The sequence below is a fragment of the Enhydra lutris genome, unplaced genomic scaffold (assembly GCF_002288905.1).
Source record: "Enhydra lutris kenyoni isolate GAN:26980312 unplaced genomic scaffold, ASM228890v2 scaffoldscaffold21, whole genome shotgun sequence".
Taxonomy (NCBI): Eukaryota; Metazoa; Chordata; class Mammalia; order Carnivora; family Mustelidae; genus Enhydra; species Enhydra lutris.
This window is the reverse complement of record NW_019154105.1, coordinates 67,742,215-67,759,372: the sequence shown is the minus strand read 5'-3', so window position 1 is coordinate 67,759,372 and position 17,158 is coordinate 67,742,215. Positions and strand designations below refer to the sequence as shown.

Sequence of the window (17,158 nt, the reverse complement as noted above, 5' to 3'; positions counted from 1 at the left end):
CGCTGAGCTGTAGATGTTTGCTGTGTCAGAACATGGGCTCCCACCATGTTCACAGTGTCACTATATGACGGGCACATGGGGGATAGTCCCCTCAACGAGTACGGTGAGAGATCTGTGCCTACTGCAACCATCTAGAGGTGCAGAAAGTCAGGAATGGCTCAGTCCCTCTCTTAGACTCACAAATGGTTAAACAGGTGGGACTGGCCCCATCAGACAGCCACTGTGGCCATGCGGGGGCCCTGAGGGGCGGGACAGAGCAGAAGTGCAGCCTGAGCGGGACTCTGGAGCCCCCCCCCCCTCCCCCCCGTGCACAGACAGAGGGACTTCAAGTCACAGCCAGGCTTCTCTGTACTGTTGATGTGTGTTTCTCCTTCTTGCATCCTCAGATCCGGGAGCAGAACTTACAGGACATTAAGACGGCTGGCCCCCAGTCCCAGGTTTTGTGTGGTGTAGTGATGGACAGGAGCCTCGTTCAGGTAAGAGCTCAGAATGTCTGACATTACTGGGTGGTGGCTCTAGTGACTGTCCACTCCAGAATTAGTCTTGAGTTGGGAGAGAATGACTCAATGAGGTAAGTGTTCTAGGCAACCCTTTATCTTCGTGAGAAAGCCTTTCGATAAGAAATACCCGGCCACTTTTCCTGAAGTTGTAGATTTAGCACAAGCATGCCTGAGGGCCGCGTCCCCCCCTCCCCCCGCCACCGCCCCGGCCCTGCTCTACGTGATGCATGCCCTGGTGATGGTGGCACACATGCCGCCTGCTTGGGGACCGGGGTGCGCCCTAGTTTAGCGGTTTACTGTGGAAAATGCTAGAAGAGGGTGGGTTTAATGGACTTTGTGTTTCCTTGTGTATTGCTGTCTGCAGTAAAGTGCCGCTTGGGGTAAAGTGCTCATAGAGGGCACCTGTAAATGTGGTCTCTGCATTTACACACCGTTCTAGAGAAGGGCTGTACTTTGTGGCACGTGGAAGATAATTGTGTAAGTAGTTATCTCTGAAAATGAAGTTGCCACCTAATGCTTTACACATGATGGCAGGGTAGGTGACCGTTTTCCCATTTGGGCCAGCTGTGGCCCTGCTTGTGTGGTCTGTGCTCGCACATGGCCGCGCCATCACCACTGCTGTCGCTGGCTGTCTCTGCTGCATGCCCTTGGCTGGCTCCGTCCTGTGCTCTCCGTTGATGTTTCAAAGCTGGGCCTGGTGGGCTCTCATGACTCAGTTTACTGTTGCAGGACGCACCCCTCTCTGACTGTACGGAAACAATCGAAGGGCTCGAGCTTACAGAGCAGACCTTTAGTCCTGCTAGATCTCTCTCTTTTAGAAAGGTACTCACCGCCCTGTCCTCACCTCCCCGTCAGCACGCGCGCCTCTTCCCCTGCCCCACTCCTCACTGTCTGCTCGTGCTCGGCGCCATCTCACGTACTGAAGTAGCTTTGACTCTGTCTCGGAATTATCCATGGGCTTGTGCAGAGGTTCTGCTCTGCCTCTTCTTCCATGGACATGTTTGGTCTGAGGCTACTTCCACAACTATTGTTTTTCTATAAGGCTGTGGAGAGCGGGCCCATCGTAAGGATGTGGTGTGTTTCCCAAGTTCTGCACGTGACTTTGGTTTAGTGCATGCTTTTGGTTTTTAGTTTGCCTTTTTATAAGAGGCTGATTGCAAGAGGCTTAGTGTGGGTAGACCGTGGGCAGTGGCGGCTCTCCTGTGTACCTTCTACCTTTGCTTATTCAGCACGTGCAGTGAACATGGCACCTGGAGGTTGTATGATTGAAAGACATTTCAGAGGACGGGGACATTGGTCAGACAGTTTTTATTGTGGATGAAATTGATTTTGTTTTTCCCTTAAAAAAATCCTGGATAATTTTTAAAAAGTGTTTCATGGGGAAGAAGGCATGGACATTTGAAGCCCAGAGTTGTCTTCCATGTACGTGTCTGACGTGGTGGAAGGAGACCTTCCATGAGCATTCAGGCTGCACTACTTGGGCTGGGGTGGACTGCGGCTGCCTCTGCATTTCAAGTCATAGTCACGTTCACCCTGCATTCAAAGGACATTTGGGGGTGTGTCTCTTTCAACTCATACACCTCCATTGAGATGCAACTATCACATTGGTGATGTTCCAGTTGCCAGGAAGAAGCAGATCTTACCAAAGGCTATATGTCCCTGTGTGGAATCCCCACCAATAACACTATTTGGCGTACCTACGTGTTCATTCCATGTGTACCGTTTCTTACCGTTTAGAATGTACTCCCAGCTGCCATTCTTGGAGGAACTCCTCAGTGCAAAGGAGAAAGACGTACTTGTTTTGCATCTCAGTATTTTGGGCTCGAAGCTTTTATGATCTTGTGAGTTCCTCATTTTTTTTCTCAGATGTGTGAAGGTGTGCTGAGTCCACGAGCCCCAGGGCTTCCTGTGCGGAGTCCACCCGTTGCTGCCACCCTGTGGCCCCACGGGCAGAGCCGGTTGGAACAGTCCTTGCTTGCATCGCACATAGCGGTCTCTGCCGGCACGCTGCCAGGGCTCGCTGGAAGGCAGGCGGTACTGAGATGCGGTTCTTGGGCCAGTTCCTCCGCCCCTGTTCTGGATTTGCCCCAGCAGTGTCAGACATGGGTGTGTGCCCCGTCTCCTCGGTTTCATGAATTATAGATGGGGATACCTCCGGGCCAGGAGGTCAGAGTCGGTGGGAACGGAGCTCCCGGTGGTCCTGGTGTCCCCTCCACCGTCTGAGCACCGCGCTGCGTGAGCCGTGCGCTGGCTGGAGTTAGCCCAGGAGAGTGTGCCCAGCCCGGCTGAGATGCTGGTGTCCCCACACCGGGATCCTTGATTCAGCTTGCGTTTTCTCCATCACCCTCCTGCTGCTCACACTTGCCCCTTGGTCTTTTTCCCACTGACTAAGCATATTTCATTTCTTTGTTGAGAATATGATTCCACCAATGCCCTTGACCGAAGTTGTCCCCACGGCCTTTGTGTGGGGCTCAAAATGCAGACTGAATTTCTCCTTCTGCAAGATGGGTGCTGCTGGCTGGTAACCTGAGTTTCTCTTCGAACCAGTGAAAAGGACTTTGTTAAATATCCTAAAAATGTCTTCTTTCCGGTGAGGTGGGTGTGTAGTCACTTGTTTTCCATTTGAGAATCTGAGGAATGTGTGTTTGGGACTTAAGAAGGTTGGAGCTTTTGGGAAGGATTTTCCTTTGCTTCTGTCTCTCCCTTCCTGGTGATGGCGTTCACTCAGAGCATGTTGTCTTCTGACAGAACAAGGAGCCGTGAACTCTCAGCCACACCCCATACTCCGGTTCCAAAAGGAATCTTGAGCACAGCCGAAGGCTCTCTTGGCTCCAGCTCTCTTGGCTCCAGCGCTGTGCCTGGGAGCTGTAGCCTGGGGCTTTCTGGCACCTTCTGGACTTCATTACTGGTGAATGGAGCTGTTAGAGGTTAGGGTGGACAAGTTTATGCTGAAGGCTACCCAGCGTGGCCAAGAGCTGTTGCTGGGTCTGGGTACCTTGAGCCCCTGTTCTTTGTGTATCTCTGTGTGTGTGGGCTGTGGCCCTCCCACATTTTGTGCTGCGTGGTAGAACACGAGGGGCCTGGGCCCACTTCACAGACTTACATGATGCATTTGGTGTTGAGCACTCAGAAGTGTGTCGCCCAGCACTAAGAACGTGAATTCAAACCTGAGTGGGTTTTATGGATGAAAGCCTGATGCTCGGAGAGATAGGGTCACTAGCTGTGTTCGTGTTGCTCGCCAGCTGCCTCAGCCAGGTGCAGAAGCAGTGCCTGGGCATCTGGTCTGCTGGGAGCCCCTGTTTTGTGGCTGGAAGTGAGGGGCACTGCACGAGCCTCCCCGCGGCCTGCTGGTGAGAGCAGCCACGTCACACCCTACTTTCTGAGTCCAGGCTGCTGCATGGGGGACCTGTTTCCCTCTGCATCCTAAGCCTTGCTCTGTTTTCTTCCCCCACATAACAGGCTCCCTCTGTCCCTCAGTCTGTTCAGAGTCTGGGTCTTGGCAGCTGTCGGTTGCTGGCTGAGGAATTTGGAGGAGGGAGGCCTAGCTGGCAGAGGTGGGAACCAACCATGCTGCGCCTCGAGGGTCAGGGCTCTCAGGGTGGGCATGGCCTCCTGGTGCATGGATGTTTCTGTGGCAGGTGGATCTTGATATTTTATTCATCCCTTGATTTGAACTTTTGATTGAAGTGAATTGAAACGTTTCTGTCAAACCTCATGTCACCTCCTCATTTTTTTGACCATGATGGCAGGGCATAAGTGCAGGGCGTACATTGCCATAGATTTAGGGAACCACGCAGTCAGGCCTTGGCTGTTGTTGGCCTTGCAGGCCCATCTCAAGGAAGCAGACCTGGGGCCTGTGCGCAGGAACAGGCATCCAGGAGTGGAGAGCAGCGGGCAGGGGTTCATTCCTCTGTCCTGGGGAGATAGGGCTGCTTCTGAGTGAACGGGCACTTGAACTTGGGTCAGCGTTGGTCAGAAAGGGGACTCCCTTTGACCATCGAGGTCAGCTTGAATCTGGAGGCTCTCTGAGCAAATGTGGCCAATTCCAGCAGGTCCTTTGCTTCTCTTCCCCGGCCCTGCGTCCCTGATCGGTCATGGAGTCCTCTGGACTCTCTCTACCCAGCTCGGTGGACAGCAGCCCCTCAGCCCAGGTCCCCCAGCCTTGGCCAGGGCAGAAGGTGGCCCAGGTGAGCTGCCTTTCCCCAGCACTCCGTCTGGCCCTGTCTCTCATACACGTTGCTCGGGCACGGTCTCTCACTGGTGGTGTGTCTTACTGAGGAGAGTATGGACAGACCAGGGCTAACATCAGAATTTTGGATTCTGCTATCATGGGTTGTTTTTGGAAGCTTCTGTTAAGTAATGGGCATGTGAGTGTGTTCTGGTTAACTTTCTCAGAACATGAACCCAGGCCATTTGAGGGCCAGCCAAGCTGGGCTGTGGGCACAGAGCTGTGCTGGGACAGGTGAGTGGAGGCTGAGGCTGGACATCATTTCACACGCCCCAGAGATGCCTCCCCCCCCGCCAGCTCCCTCCCTCCAGGCCTGCCTCCCCACCCCAGGGATGCCCAGCATGGGGCTTCCCCCTTTGCAAACTGGGCGCTGACTGCTAGCCACCTCTGCTCTGCTTGCTTGCCTTTTCTCTTTCTTTCCTACACATTCTTGCTTTTCCAAATTCCTCAAATACTGGTATTTTGGGACTTCTTAAAAAATTTCTCGGTGTTTGGGGATAGGTTCCAGGAGCTAGTTATAAATGAAACACATGATTAAAAGAACAGAATTTAGTCTGTGAACCTAGAAAGGAAGCCAGTATCCGAGCATACCTTCCCTGACTTGGAATCCTGGGGGTTTCCTGATGTTAGGAGGGCAGTCGATGTAGAGTCGGCTCTTCATCCCTGCCAGGAAGGAGACAGCATTCTCCCCCAGGTGCTCTGTGCTCTCCGTTGTACCTGAAACCTGGACTTTCCGAGGATTTTTCCCTCCTGTTACTTTTGTTTTGTAGCTGTACCTTCAAAATTGTGTTTCTCTGTCTCTGACTACTGGAGGCTGCAGCTCAGCCTCAGCCTCAGCCTCAGGGCCCAGGGTGAGGCCCAGGCCAAGTCTCAGGGTTGTTTGTGTGCCCTAGGAAATCCACCCACTCCACCCTGCCTGCAGCCTTGCCCCAAAGGGGGAGAGTCCCCGCGGGGAAGGACTCCTGCAGACTGGGCCTCTTTGTCTGCAGGGGGAGCTGGTGACAGCCTCCAAGGCCATCATTGAGAAAGAGTACCAGCCCCATGTCATCGTGAGCACCACGGGTCCCAACCCCTTCAACACGCTTACCGACAGAGAGCTGGAGGAGTACCGCCGGGAGGTGGAGCGGAAGCAGAAGGGCCCCGAAGGTGAGTGTGCACGGGTCCTGGACACGCTGGTCTACACCGCATCGTGGTGCCCAAAGAGAGAGAGAAAGTGCTCTGCGAGCTCCTTTGTGCCCAGGCATTGACGGGGGGGTGATGAGGACTGTCGCTTGCATGGAAGATCAGCCTTGTGTTTGGGGTTAAGACCAGAATGTTATTCCTTATACATTACCTAGTTTTGGGGGATTAGAAGGGGAAATGCACTTGGGAACGGTCTGCTTAGGAGGGAGGTGCAGCCCGGCTCTGTGGGAGACTGTGTCCAAGAGCCAGGCTGCTGTCTTTCTGCACAAATCCAGAGGGTCTCCCTGGGCAGGGTGTGGTCGCAGGCCCTTGTGCTAGCATGTTGACATGCTTCTCCTGCCTCTGCTGTGAAGGCTCCCTTTCCCTGAGCAGCCTTGGTTGGTTACCAGGAATGCCCTGGGCACAGACACGCCCCATCCAGGAGGCTCATGTTGCGTCCTCAGGGCCGTAAGTTCCAACCCTGGTCTTTGTACTAAAGCCTCCTGAGCAGGGACCACACGTCTTTCCCAGCTTGTCCCTAGGAATCAGCCTGTGGGATGGAAGTCCCATGGTGTTTGTGGCCCTGGGTCCACGGGGGATAGTCCAGGGAATTATGTATCACTCCCCAGATAACCTCTGATTTGCTCCAATTTAGGTTTTTTTGGTCTTGTAGACCAACTACCATATTATATAGATGCTGTTGGAGTTGGGTTGCACACGGAAGGGTTGCTGAGTGGTTTTTAGTGTGTTGCAGCATCACTGCCATCACGCTCTAGTCGCTGTGTGCTGGCGTTAAGACTTCGAGCGCATCGAAGCGGAGTGAGCCCAGTCTGCCCCTGGCGCCAAGCTCTGCTTCTGATCGTCATGCTTGGACAGTGCACGCAGCCCCATTGCGAGCTTTGTCCACGCTGCCGCCATCGGCCCTGCCCTGGTGGCGTGCGGGCCCGAGCTCCTGGTCCTGTGGGCAAACCCTATTCCAGAGTGCACATGTGTGTCTGCCCTTTGGGCTCTTCCGATGTTTGGGAGATCTGGGTTACAGGAAAACGTTGTTTGAGTGAAGCCACAAGACACACGGGTTTCCTTACACGTGAGGCTCCGTGAGGGGTGTTTCAGCCGTTGAGCGAATGGGGTGTCTGTGACCATGCTCTTTGACCACTGAGCTGTCTGCCATGGGAGCACTGACCTGGGGGACACTGCCAGGAGACCCCTACCCAGTGCTGGCCCTCGGCCCGGGGGGTGCCACACGGCAGCACTTCCCGCAGGAGGAAGGAAGCAAGCCTTGGGGCTTGGGCACCTTTCCTGGTTGAGGGAGCTCCTGGGAGATGGAAAGACCTTTGTTCACAAGCATGTGGCTTCAGGAAGTAGGTTGGCATCTCTAGAGATCAGAGGCCCTGCCGATGATAGCCGCTTGTTCAAAATAGAGACTTAGTGATGTCAAGCTGTTAATATAAAAAGTTCAAATGAGAGAAAGAGATTTAAGGAATTAGGATAATATTGGTATGTATTTTTCCCTAAATGAGAAGTAGACTCGGATTTTTCTGGATCCTGGATCCTTGTACCTGCACTTTTCCCTCTGGTCCTCTTCAGCATATTTTACTTCAGAAAGTTAAAGTATAATTGCCAGGTTTAAATTATTGGTAGAAAATGCTCTGGATAAAAACAATGAAAACCAATGCAGTCCTCATGTGACATCCATTGGGGTGGCGGGTAGGGTGAGGGTGCCTGGGGCCCCGGGCTCCTGGCTCAGCCATGGGGAGAGGCTCCTCAGTGGAGCACAGGTGCAGACACACCGGCTGTCACAGGTCACCATGTGTCACAATGTCAGCTCTGGCAGATTCTCTCTGGAATAAGTGGAAATCTATTTTTTATCTGGAGTTGGTTGAATCTTTGAGATTCAGATCCACACCCCAGTCACAATCAGTCTTCTTTGTCCCTTTGGAGAGATGAAGACAGTGTGGCCGTGAGCCCTCCTAGTCTTTTGGATGCCCCCAAGAATGAGAATATTCCGCCTCGAGGCAGCTGGATGGACAGGGCAGGAGGGCCTGGCTGCCTTTGAAGAGGGTGAAGGCCCATGATGTCTGACGTTCTTTACTGTGTGCTTCTCACTTTCTGTCCGTCTGCAGAGAATCTGGACGAGGCCAGAGAACAGAAAGAAAAGAGTCCTCCAGAAGCCCCTGCTGCCCCCCACACTCCCCCCAGCACCCCCGTCAGGCTTGAGGAAGGTGAGCTCTGGGGTGGATGCGAGCGTGTGGCTGCCCCGCTGTGGGAGGGGTCTGCCATGAGAGGCCGATTTCGTGTCCTGTCCAGTGAGGGAGAGTGCCCGGGTGTCAGTAGTTGAACGGACAGTGGTGAAGAAGCAAGTGTTTGCGTGGAAACCAGCGTGACACATGGTTCTGAACTGGGCCCGTCTCCCTTGCTTCTCCTGGTTTGGCTCTGTCCTGGGTCCCTCGAGGCAGCAGATTTGGTAGTGAGACATCAGGACAAGGTGGGAAGCTAGACTTGGGGGATCGGATCCCATCTTCGTTTATGATGTCCATTTTGCCCACTGCTTACGCATTTCTCAAGCCGTACTGTGTCCAGATCACCCCTCTGGAAATGTCTTCCATTGTGTCTGGGCTGCAGGACCGCGTGTGACCTGCCATAGTAATCAGTCCGTGCAGTGTGCTGGCCTCCACTGGCCTCTCAGACCACCCACTGTGTGTCTGTGGTGTGTGGCCTGCGCGTCTGTCCCTCGGTCTTCCGTGTTGTGCTTCCCGTGCCTGTGGGGAGCGTGTGGCTCGTCTTCCTCCCCACTGTTTGTCCACAAGAATGGCTTAGCCGTTCTCCTCCTGTAACCCAGTGGCTGTGACTGAATGCCTAGATTCTCTCCCTGTGCTTTTCTCTTCTGCGGCTGCGTTACAAGCAGGAGGCGGATGTGCTAAAGAATACCTCTTACCGTAGTAAGTACCGCCCGCGTCCGGCCTGCTGCTCAGCCCGCGCTCCCTGTGCTTTGCCTCACTCTCCTGCTGCTTTGTTGCTTAGTGAGTTCTGTTTTCTGTTTATTTAAAGTAAAAACAGAGCCCCTGCCCCTTCGTACCCAGTTCCCCTCCCAGGCAGTGGCGTCTTGGCAGAGGCTCGGTTGCCGGAGAGCTGGGTGGTGGCGGCCTGCCCTGGGGACTCCTGGGGACCGAGGCAGTGCCACTCCAGGCCTGTGACCTCAGGAGTTCCAGGGCGGTCACGTGGCCCTGCCGAGCCTGTGCTTGCCCGGTGGGATCAGACACACACGCAGACTAGGTTCAGGCAGGTGGGTGTGCCTCATGCTGCATGGGGGTCGCTTTTATTGGGATCTGGGCTTAAGCTGAGAGCTTAAGCATAATTGGGGGGTGGGGCAGGAGAGCTCTGATGCTCTATTTTTCATGTGGCATTTGGTCACATGGTCAAGTTCCCCGAGGCACCCACAGGCCACCTCTGCATGCCAACTTCCTCCTGTCCCCCTAAGTAAGGACATTGAACTGTCCCAGGACAGCAGGTGGCTCAGGGGAAGGCTGGGGTGGCCCCAGCCTCCCAGAGCCGGAGCACTAAAGCGTTTGTGGCCCAGAGCCTCCTGCAGCCGCTTCTCACCCGCGCTCAGCGCCGGCTGGGTCCCCCTGGCCCAGCCTGCGGCTTGGTGTCTCCATACTAAGTTTAGTTTTTCCTCAGCAGCCAATCGCTTATAACTCTATAGGATGTTATAAAAATCTACAAAACTGGTCTCCCCCCTGGTCAGAGTCTCTGTAGAGATCTGGTGATGGGAACTTTCCCGGAAACCCGCCCTCAGCCCGTGACTTCACTGCGAGTTACCTTTTGCCCTTTCATGTTCCCTTGTACCCCGAGTTCCTGTGTTTGAATGCTGAAGCTGGCCTGGTTTTTGTCCCTGTGCCTCACCTTACAGTTCCCCTCTGTTCTTTCATTCTCCAGCCTCCAGTGGCTTTATTTTGTTTGATGTTGACACAGTGCACACGAGGTCTGGGAGTTAACCATGGTTAACCATGGAGTTTTCCATTGTTTTCTTCTTGGGGGAGACCAGGTTTGTGGACCCAAATTTAGGCCTAATTTCAGGACTACTAATACATGCCCTTAGGGTTCTAGAACAGACTCCTGTCCAAGTGTTAAACACAGAACAACATCCTAGTGCAGTGCTGCTGGCTTGTCCAGCTCTCTGACTGGGGCCTGAGGTCCCAGGACCATGTCTGAATGCCTCGGTCTGTCCGCACACTGTCCACGAGGAGGAGCTGAGAACGCCCCCCCAACCTCTTCCCACTAAGGTTACGTCTCCGTTTTGTACTGTGAGCCTTGAAGTAGAGTAGACCTGATTTATGGTTTCTTGTTGTCATGTCAGTAAAAGCCCCTAGAGCCCAGCCCCTCGGCCATCTTGGTGCAGGGCACTGCCTCTCTCGGGGTGCCCCACCCAGGTCCCACAGCTGCCCTTCAGCCCTGTCTCTCGCCCTCGCCCGCCAGACCTGCCGCAGGAGCCCACCTCTGGAGAGGACAGCGAAGCTGCCACCTTTAAGCCGACTCTCCCCGACCTGTCCCCTGATGAGCCTTCAGAAGCGCTCGGCTTCCCCACATTGGAGGAGGAGGAGGAGGGGCTCTGTGAAGCCCACGAGCCTCCCAGCCCCACCAGGTCCCCTGTGGCGGCCAGCCCCGAGCCATTCTCCGCCCAGGCGGCAGAAGAAGCCACCTCCCCAGCTGCCGAGGAGGCGGCTGCCGTGGACCCTGGCAGCGACGGGTCTCCCGGCAAGTCCCCTTCCAAGAAGAAGAAGAAATTCCGCACCCCCTCCTTTCTGAAGAAGAGCAAGAAGAGGAGTGACTCCTGAAGGCCCGTCCCGCACACACCGATGCCACCAGACTGCCCCCATCGTGTCCTGTCTTGTGTCATGGAATGCAAAAAGCCCATCCCTCTACATAGCTAGAGCTCTCCTCACAGTGTGACCGAATCCCCTCGTAGACCGGTGCTAACCTCGTGTGCGCATACAGCGGGCCTCCACCTGGGGGTGGGGGTGGGGAGCCATGTCTCTGCGGCCCCTCGACTTCTGTCCGCCCTGCCTGGGCCAGCACCCCACTTCGTGCACTCCCCCGGGCCCGGACGTCCTGGTTCTGGCTGGACAGCTGGAGGCCCAGGCGGCTCTGGCCTTCCCTCCCTGTCCTTATGTGGTGCCGTCCCCATGCTGTGTGTCTCTTAGGCTTCCCTTCACCCCCACGTCTCAGATGACTGGGTCAGACTTGGAGCTTCTGCTGGCGTTTCTTGCTCCATGGGTCGTAGCTACAGAGCTTCAGCCCTGTAAAAGCACTCCTGAGCCCACTAGTGGCTCCAGGCACCCTGACGGCCTTTGATTCTGGGACCCTGCAGCAAAGGGGCCTGTGTACACCCCATGCGCCCTGTGCATGTCTGATGGCCCTGAGGCCAGAAATGGGGTTCAGTGGCCTCCACTTTCTTACTGGGGTTTTCAGATTCCTGTCCTAGAGAAGAGACATGAAAAGTGAGGAGAGTCCTTTCTAGAATTTTCTTTCATCAGGTTTGCAATTCAGCCTCCATTTTTGACCGTGAACATGAAGGGGCTGCTCTTGGCTTAGTTTCCCCCTCGGTCCTGCTGCGGAGTGCCATAAAGCGCTGCGCACTTCCTGCACAGGAGATTCGGGAACCGGGAAGGGAGTGCCTCTTAATTTAACCCAGTCTGAAGGATTCCCTGGTTTTGGTAAAAGGTCGCTTAAGATAGAAGGGGATTCAGTGGTCCTTCCCCAGCTTCTCACAGTAGTCATTTGTGGAGCCGGGCCTGCCTCTTCTCATGGGACGTCGTAAATTTTCCCTGAGATTCCTGAAAAATCTTGTGCAGCTGCTCAGCAGATACTAGTGGGGGCTCATTCTGGGGGCTCCCTGGCATAGGCCTGGCTAGGCTAGGCTCATCACCTGGCTAGGCTCATCACCTCCCTAGAAGTGGGCTGGGGTCTCCCTCTCCTGACCCCAAGCAGAACCTGAGGCTGGCTGCATGGTGCCACCCGCTGCTTCGAGCTTTCCGGAGACTTGCTTTCTCTGGGGTATGGTTTTGTTGCCTTGGTGGTGTCCAGGTTCCCCACCCTCACCTTGTCCCTCAGTTAACCATGGACTCTGGCCCTTCTTTTGTCCCACATATGCAATGACTTCCATTTTACTTTTGTAGTTTATTTTAACTCTTTGTATCACATGAAGTTTAGTCGTGTATATGGACACAGGCTTGGGAGGATGGGTCCTGTGTCCTTCACTGTAACATGTTTTACTCACAAATAAAACTCTTTAAGCAGTTTCCTTGTCTAAACTTGGGAAGCAATTTTGCATTTAATTGCTTTCCTTTGTTCCTTTAAGGTAGGACTTTTCTCGAGTCCCAAAAAGAGAACCTCAAGTATTTTGTTTTTCAATATTTATTCAAGAGAGACAGACAGTGTGGGTGCGTGAGGAAGAGGGGCAGAGGGAGAGAATCTCCAGCAGACCCCTCCAATTTCCCCCCCCGCCCCCGTGCCCGAGCACAGAGCCCCACAAAAGGGGCAGATCCCATGACCGTGAGATCATGACCTGAGCTAAAATCAAGCGACGGAGCCCCCCAGCACCCCCCCAACTGTTTAATTCTTGATCAAACACTGTTGCTTTGCACTGGGGAGGATCCTGCAGCCACAGGCCAGGGCAGGACATGTGATGGGGAGAGCCCGGCACAGGGGCCCCCGTCTCCCTGCTCTGCCAGGGTTCAGGTTGCATCCCAATATCGCCCAGCGTGTGCTGAGCCCAGGCTTGGAGGGCCCCGTGTTCCACGTTCTGTCCTCAGCCTCATGCAGAATGGCAGCTGACTTGGGAAGAGCCTGGGACACTTTTCCATGGAGCTCTAAGAGCCTTCAGTTTAAGTTGCTGCTTCTGGTGCTTGGGGCTCTTGGGGGTGGGGCTGGTGAGGCACTGCAGGTATCGAAGAGAGGCAGTGGATCTGAAACATCTGCTTTATTTTGACATTCAGAGGTCTGGCGGACACTGTGCTGCTGAAAAGAGAGGCCAAGAGAAAGCCTGGAAGGTTTTGGAGTCATGCTCCCAGTGGGACAGGCAGGGCCAGCAACACCTAGGGAGGAGCCAGGAGGGTGTCAGGCCCTCTGGGGCTGCAGGCCCTGGGCTGTCCTGGGTTGGGCCCAGGGGGAGGGAGGTCCCTGGCCCAGGCCTCCGCCTGCCCCAGCGCAGGGCGGGGCTGGCTCAGCTACTCGGCCTTGAGAGCGTGGGCTGGAGGCCTCAGATTCCACAGGAGCAGGAAGGGGAGCAGGAAGAGGCCGGAACACACGGTGAAGCAGACCTGGGCCCCTGCCAGCCAGTACGCTGTGGAGAGACAGCCTGAGTGGGAACGCGGGCCCACCCTGGCCCTGCCACCCCTTGGCCCCAGGATGGCAGCAGCGCGGCCCTGGCCCTGAGTGCTTACCTGAGGCAGCCACCATAGGTCCCACTGCCCTGGCCAGGGCGCCCAGGCTCCTTAGGGTACCCATGATTGTACCTTTCTGCCTGGGTGAGCCTGCGGAGGAGACGGGGAGGAGGCCATCAGGTGCCCGTAGGCCTCCTCCCAGCTGGGGATCTCTGGCGACGGAAGGGCTTCTCACCATAGTTGGCAACCACAGAGGAGAGGCAGGGCACCACGACCGCGGCAGCTGGTGGGAGACACCAGGAAGGTTGAGGTCAGCCCACAGGAGACACCAGGGGGCCTGTGACCCAGGAGCCCCGGCCTGGGGAAGGCCCACTTACCGAAGGAGTACAGCAGCAGCCCCAAGCCCAGCACAGGCAGCGTGAGCCCCCAGCCGATGAGGAGGAAGGCTGGCACGAGCAGCAAGATGGCCTGGCAGTGGGCACAGTGGAGATCAAGACCCACACCTGCTGTTTCCAGCAGGGCTTAGGCCACAGCAGTGCTCCCCACCCCAGCCTTCCCGGGGAGCCCCGTACCTGCTTCACAGCTGCAATCTCCCCACCAGGGCTGATCCTCCGTGCGTAGGCACCCTGCACGGCGGCCATGGTGAGGCCGATGAAGAAAAACATCTTTCCCTGCTGCAGGCTGGGGGTGGGGGAACGGTGAGCACCCGGGCCCTGCAGCTGGCTGAGCGCCCCTGCTTTGCAGGCCAAGCCAGGGAGCCGGGGTGACAACCGGTTCAACACGGTCCTCAGGGCCAGGGTGGGAGCAGCCCTGCAGCTGGGGCGTCAGGCCGGGGAGATGGCAGGATGCTCCCAGGCCAGGTCCATCGGGGACCCAGCACCCCTACCTGCTGAACTGGAAGCGCTGGTGGGCAAGGAAGCTGAGCGTGTACTCCAGGCCCGAGAACAGGAAGAGATAGAGGAAGTACACCAGGCCCAGGCGGCGGAGGCTTTTAAGTCCTGGCAAGCAGTGGGGAGGGGCTGACGAAAGCTGGGGGCAGGTCTGGGCTGATAGAGGAAGGGACCTGTCCCACCCTCACTCAGGACGGGGGCGGGGGGGGGGGGTAGGTGGGTGGCTCCTTACTGTCTCCAGCTGGTGGGTCCTGGCCTTGGGCCACGGCTGAGAAACGGAGCAGGGCCAGGGGGCTGAGCAGATCTGCAGCAGCTCGGAACCCAGGGGTGATGGAGGGTGCCTGGGGTGGGGGCAGGACTGGAGGGGCCTGCCAGGCGGCTGGGGAGGGGCAGGACCTGAATCTGCCCTGGCCTCCAGTCCCTCTGACGGGCTTTAGGGGCAGGGGCACCAGGAGAAGACAGCCCAGCCTCCCCCGGCCTCCCCACACACCCACAAACTGAGCCCCCAGCCCCGGGACCCCTCAGTAGTCTTTCTGGGTCCACCCTTACCCGCTTCTCTGGGGGCAGGGTCTCTGGCAGAAAACAGAAAATGAACAGCAGGTTGGAGGCAGCAAAGAGCAGGGCCAGCCAGGGTACTGTCTCCGTGGGCAGGGAGGCACCCAGCATGGGGCCCAGGGTGAAGCCCAGCGAGAAGGCCACCCCGATGACTGCCTGAGGAGAAGGCCACCTGAGCCAGGCACGAAGACCCCAGGAATCCCCAGCCGCTCATCCCCTGTCACCTGCACGCACCATGCCTCGGCTGCGGGCGGAAGGTGAGCCCAGGTCAGCTATGATGGCCGTGGAGAGGCTGACGTTCCCCTTGCTGATGCCCCCAATCACCCTGGAGGCCAGGAAGGCCGCGAAACTCCTCGAGGCAGCCCACACTGCATATGACGTGGCCAGACCTACCTGCCTCAGGGTGGAGCCCACAGGGCGGGTATGGTCACCTGAGGCCACCAGGGGCCCAGAGTTGGGCCGACAAACCCAGGTCACATCCTTGGGGCCCTGCCCCATTCTAGAGCATCCAAGGGCCACTTGTGTTCCCAAGGTCCCCATAGGTGGCAGGAGCAGCTCTGGGAAAGCCTGGCTGGGCCACGGGACCGCCACTCCCTCAAGCACCACATTCAGGGGGCAGTGAGGGGCAACCCCCTTTCTCCCCAGAGGGCCGCCGGGCAGGCGAGAAAAAGCCGCACATTCCCACGCCTCAGGCACCCCCCCCGTACCAGGGACAGCAGCATCACCAGGCGCCTCCCCAGACAGTCTGAGATCGCCCCCGTGAGTGGAGCCAAGAGAAACTGCAGGAAGGAGAAGACTGAACCAATGAGACCTGGAAGAGACAGAGGTTTTGTTCCCCGAGGGTCTGGTCCTGCAGGGTGAGCCCTGCACTCCCACACCCTGGGCCTCCAGCTGAGGTGCCCTGACCACCCGTGGACATTGCGCTTGGATACTAGCGGCCAGTGCCCAGAAGCAGGAAGGTGGGGACAAGGGCTGGGATGGACTGGAAGCTGGGCAGAGACACACATCCGGAGAGGGTTGCAGGGGCCCCAGCGCGGAGCTGGTGGGCCTACCTCCAAAGAGGACACTGTTGTACCGCTTCTCTGCCGGCATCCTGATCGCAGCGGCAAACCAGTCCACTCCCCGCTGCCACGAGCCATAGAGGGGGTCCTGGGGGACACGGGACTGTGACGAGGGTGCGGGGCGCGGGCAGCTGTGGTGGGGGGAGTCGGGGCGCCTCTAGACATGGACGAGGGGCAGTCTTACGTGGGCGCGGCCGTGGCTCTCCAGCAGCCCTGGCAGCAGGGGCAGCAACAGAGTGAAGGCCAGAAGGTCCAGCAGGAGGCCGAGGAACACCACAGTGATCACGCGCTTCTCCTGCGCAGTCTGCGGGCGGATGGGTGGGCGCGGGGTGCAGCTCCCTCCGGCTCCCCAGCCCATGATCCCGCCTGGCTGAGAGGGTGGCAGGTCTGCATGCGCCGCGCCTCTGGGTACCCCAGCCCTACACGGGGGTAGACTGAGTCCCCCAGCTCCTGCCAGGCGCCCGGCCAGCCAACAGCCACCAAGCACTCTAAAGAGAGCGCCTGCCCGCCCGCTCACGGGCGCCCTCCCCCGATTCCGGGAGGCGGGAAACTCAGGGTGCGGAGTTGCGCAGAGAAACCGCAGCCACGGATGCCAACCGTCGCCAGGGGCCGGATGAGGGCATCGCGGCCCTGGGCACCATACCACCCCAAACAGCCATCCCCGTCCTCGAGCGGAGCGGGCGGGGAAATTGAGGCCCGGGAGGAGGGCGGCCCCGGGCCCCCGCCCGCCCGGAACCCCAGACCTCGCCCGCACCCGGGACCCCGCCCCACCCCGGCTTGTCTCCCGGACGGGACAGCGGGGAGCGCACTGGACGCGGGAGCAGCCCCGCCCTGCACTTGCCGCGGCCGCGCGCTCGGGGCGGACGGACGAACACGGACACAGACCGATGGACGGATGCCGAACAGATCGCCGGGCCCGCCGCCGGGGGCGTGGCGCGCACCAACCACGCCCTCCGCCCCGGAAGTGGGAACGCCGGGCTGCTTCCTCTTCCGGCCGACGCGGTCTGGTCGTGGGCCGGGTCTGGAGGGGTAGCTGCGCCCGCGGGGCAGAGTGTTACGGGGTTGCTGGCAGGGTCTCCGACGTGCCGGCCCGGGGCTGCGACCGCACACACCTGTGTCCCGGGGCCTCGGACAGGGCGGTGGGGGCGGAGGACCCTCGAGAGCGGCAGCGGCCGTCCTGGCCCCGGAGGCCCCGGCCCTGCCCACCGGGTGACGGGAACGTCGGGAGACGCGGCTGGTCCCCACGGCCATGTGCGTGCAGCCCGGCGCCGTATTCCGAACCCGGTCCCCGTCGCAGTCCGCCTCGCGGAGGCCGGGAGTCCGCTCCCACCAAACCGGGCGCCCCTTCCCCGGAGGACGCGCCTGCTCCCGTCGGTTCTCC

The 17,158-nt window shown here is 58.0% G+C and overlaps 3 protein-coding genes across 7 annotated transcripts in view; 1 reads left to right on the top strand and 2 right to left on the bottom strand.

Moving 5' to 3' along the window:
- LOC111149317 (adducin 1) overlaps positions 1-12,188 on the top strand; it is an 88,067-nt gene extending 75,879 nt beyond the window's left edge. Inside the window, exons 12-16 of one of the 2 annotated variants that reach the window (XM_022506314.1) lie at positions 387-476; positions 1,230-1,322; positions 5,718-5,874; positions 8,013-8,111; positions 10,366-12,188. In XM_022506314.1, the coding sequence (XP_022362022.1) occupies positions 387-476; positions 1,230-1,322; positions 5,718-5,874; positions 8,013-8,111; positions 10,366-10,724 (798 nt within the window). In that variant the 3' untranslated portion in view covers positions 10,725-12,188. The remainder of the gene's footprint in view (positions 1-386; positions 477-1,229; positions 1,323-5,717; positions 5,875-8,012; positions 8,112-10,365) is intronic. The other variant, XM_022506315.1, reaches the window with a different exon arrangement.
- A 661-nt stretch (positions 12,189-12,849) lies between these two features.
- LOC111149358 (major facilitator superfamily domain containing 10) lies at positions 12,850-16,482 on the bottom strand. Of its 4 annotated transcripts, none has more exons than XM_022506363.1 (12): positions 15,962-16,480; positions 15,769-15,865; positions 15,424-15,527; positions 14,951-15,109; positions 14,711-14,872; positions 14,394-14,502; positions 14,158-14,269; positions 13,844-14,004; positions 13,649-13,739; positions 13,507-13,554; positions 13,332-13,421; positions 12,850-13,231 (listed from the first exon to the last, which is right to left on the bottom strand). In XM_022506363.1, exons 1-12 carry the CDS (start codon positions 16,133-16,135, stop codon positions 13,006-13,008), a joined length of 1,533 nt encoding a protein of 510 aa, XP_022362071.1. In that variant the 5' UTR covers positions 16,136-16,480; the 3' UTR covers positions 12,850-13,005. The 4 variants fall into 4 exon arrangements, with proteins under 4 accessions (XP_022362071.1, XP_022362073.1, XP_022362072.1 ...); XM_022506365.1 differs by having other exon boundaries at positions 13,844-13,952; positions 15,962-16,479; XM_022506364.1 differs by having other exon boundaries at positions 13,050-13,231; positions 14,394-14,540; positions 15,962-16,482.
- LOC111149360 (translation initiation factor IF-2-like) lies at positions 16,284-17,054 on the bottom strand. Its single transcript, XM_022506367.1, has one exon. The coding sequence runs from the start codon at positions 17,026-17,028 to the stop codon at positions 16,291-16,293; it is 738 nt and encodes a 245-aa protein (XP_022362075.1). The 5' UTR covers positions 17,029-17,054; the 3' UTR covers positions 16,284-16,290.
- Between the last annotated feature and the right edge of the window lie 104 nt (positions 17,055-17,158).

What these genes read in the sequence shown, in the direction of transcription:
- LOC111149358 (XM_022506363.1), bottom strand. Translation starts at nt 16,135, where the DNA reads ATGGGCTGGGGAGCCGGAGGGAGCTGCACCCCGCGCCCACCCATCCGC. An exon ending in AGAGCCACGGCCGCGCCCAC is followed by an intron (nt 15,866 to 15,961) that starts GTAAGACTGCCC and finishes CGTGTCCCCCAG; the next exon opens with GACCCCCTCTATGGCTCGTG. An exon ending in CAGCGCTTCCAGTTCAGCAG is followed by an intron (nt 14,005 to 14,157) that starts GTAGGGGTGCTG and finishes CCTGCAAAGCAG; the next exon opens with GGGCGCTCAGCCAGCTGCAG.
- LOC111149360 (XM_022506367.1), bottom strand. Translation starts at nt 17,028, where the DNA reads ATGGCCGTGGGGACCAGCCGCGTCTCCCGACGTTCCCGTCACCCGGTG.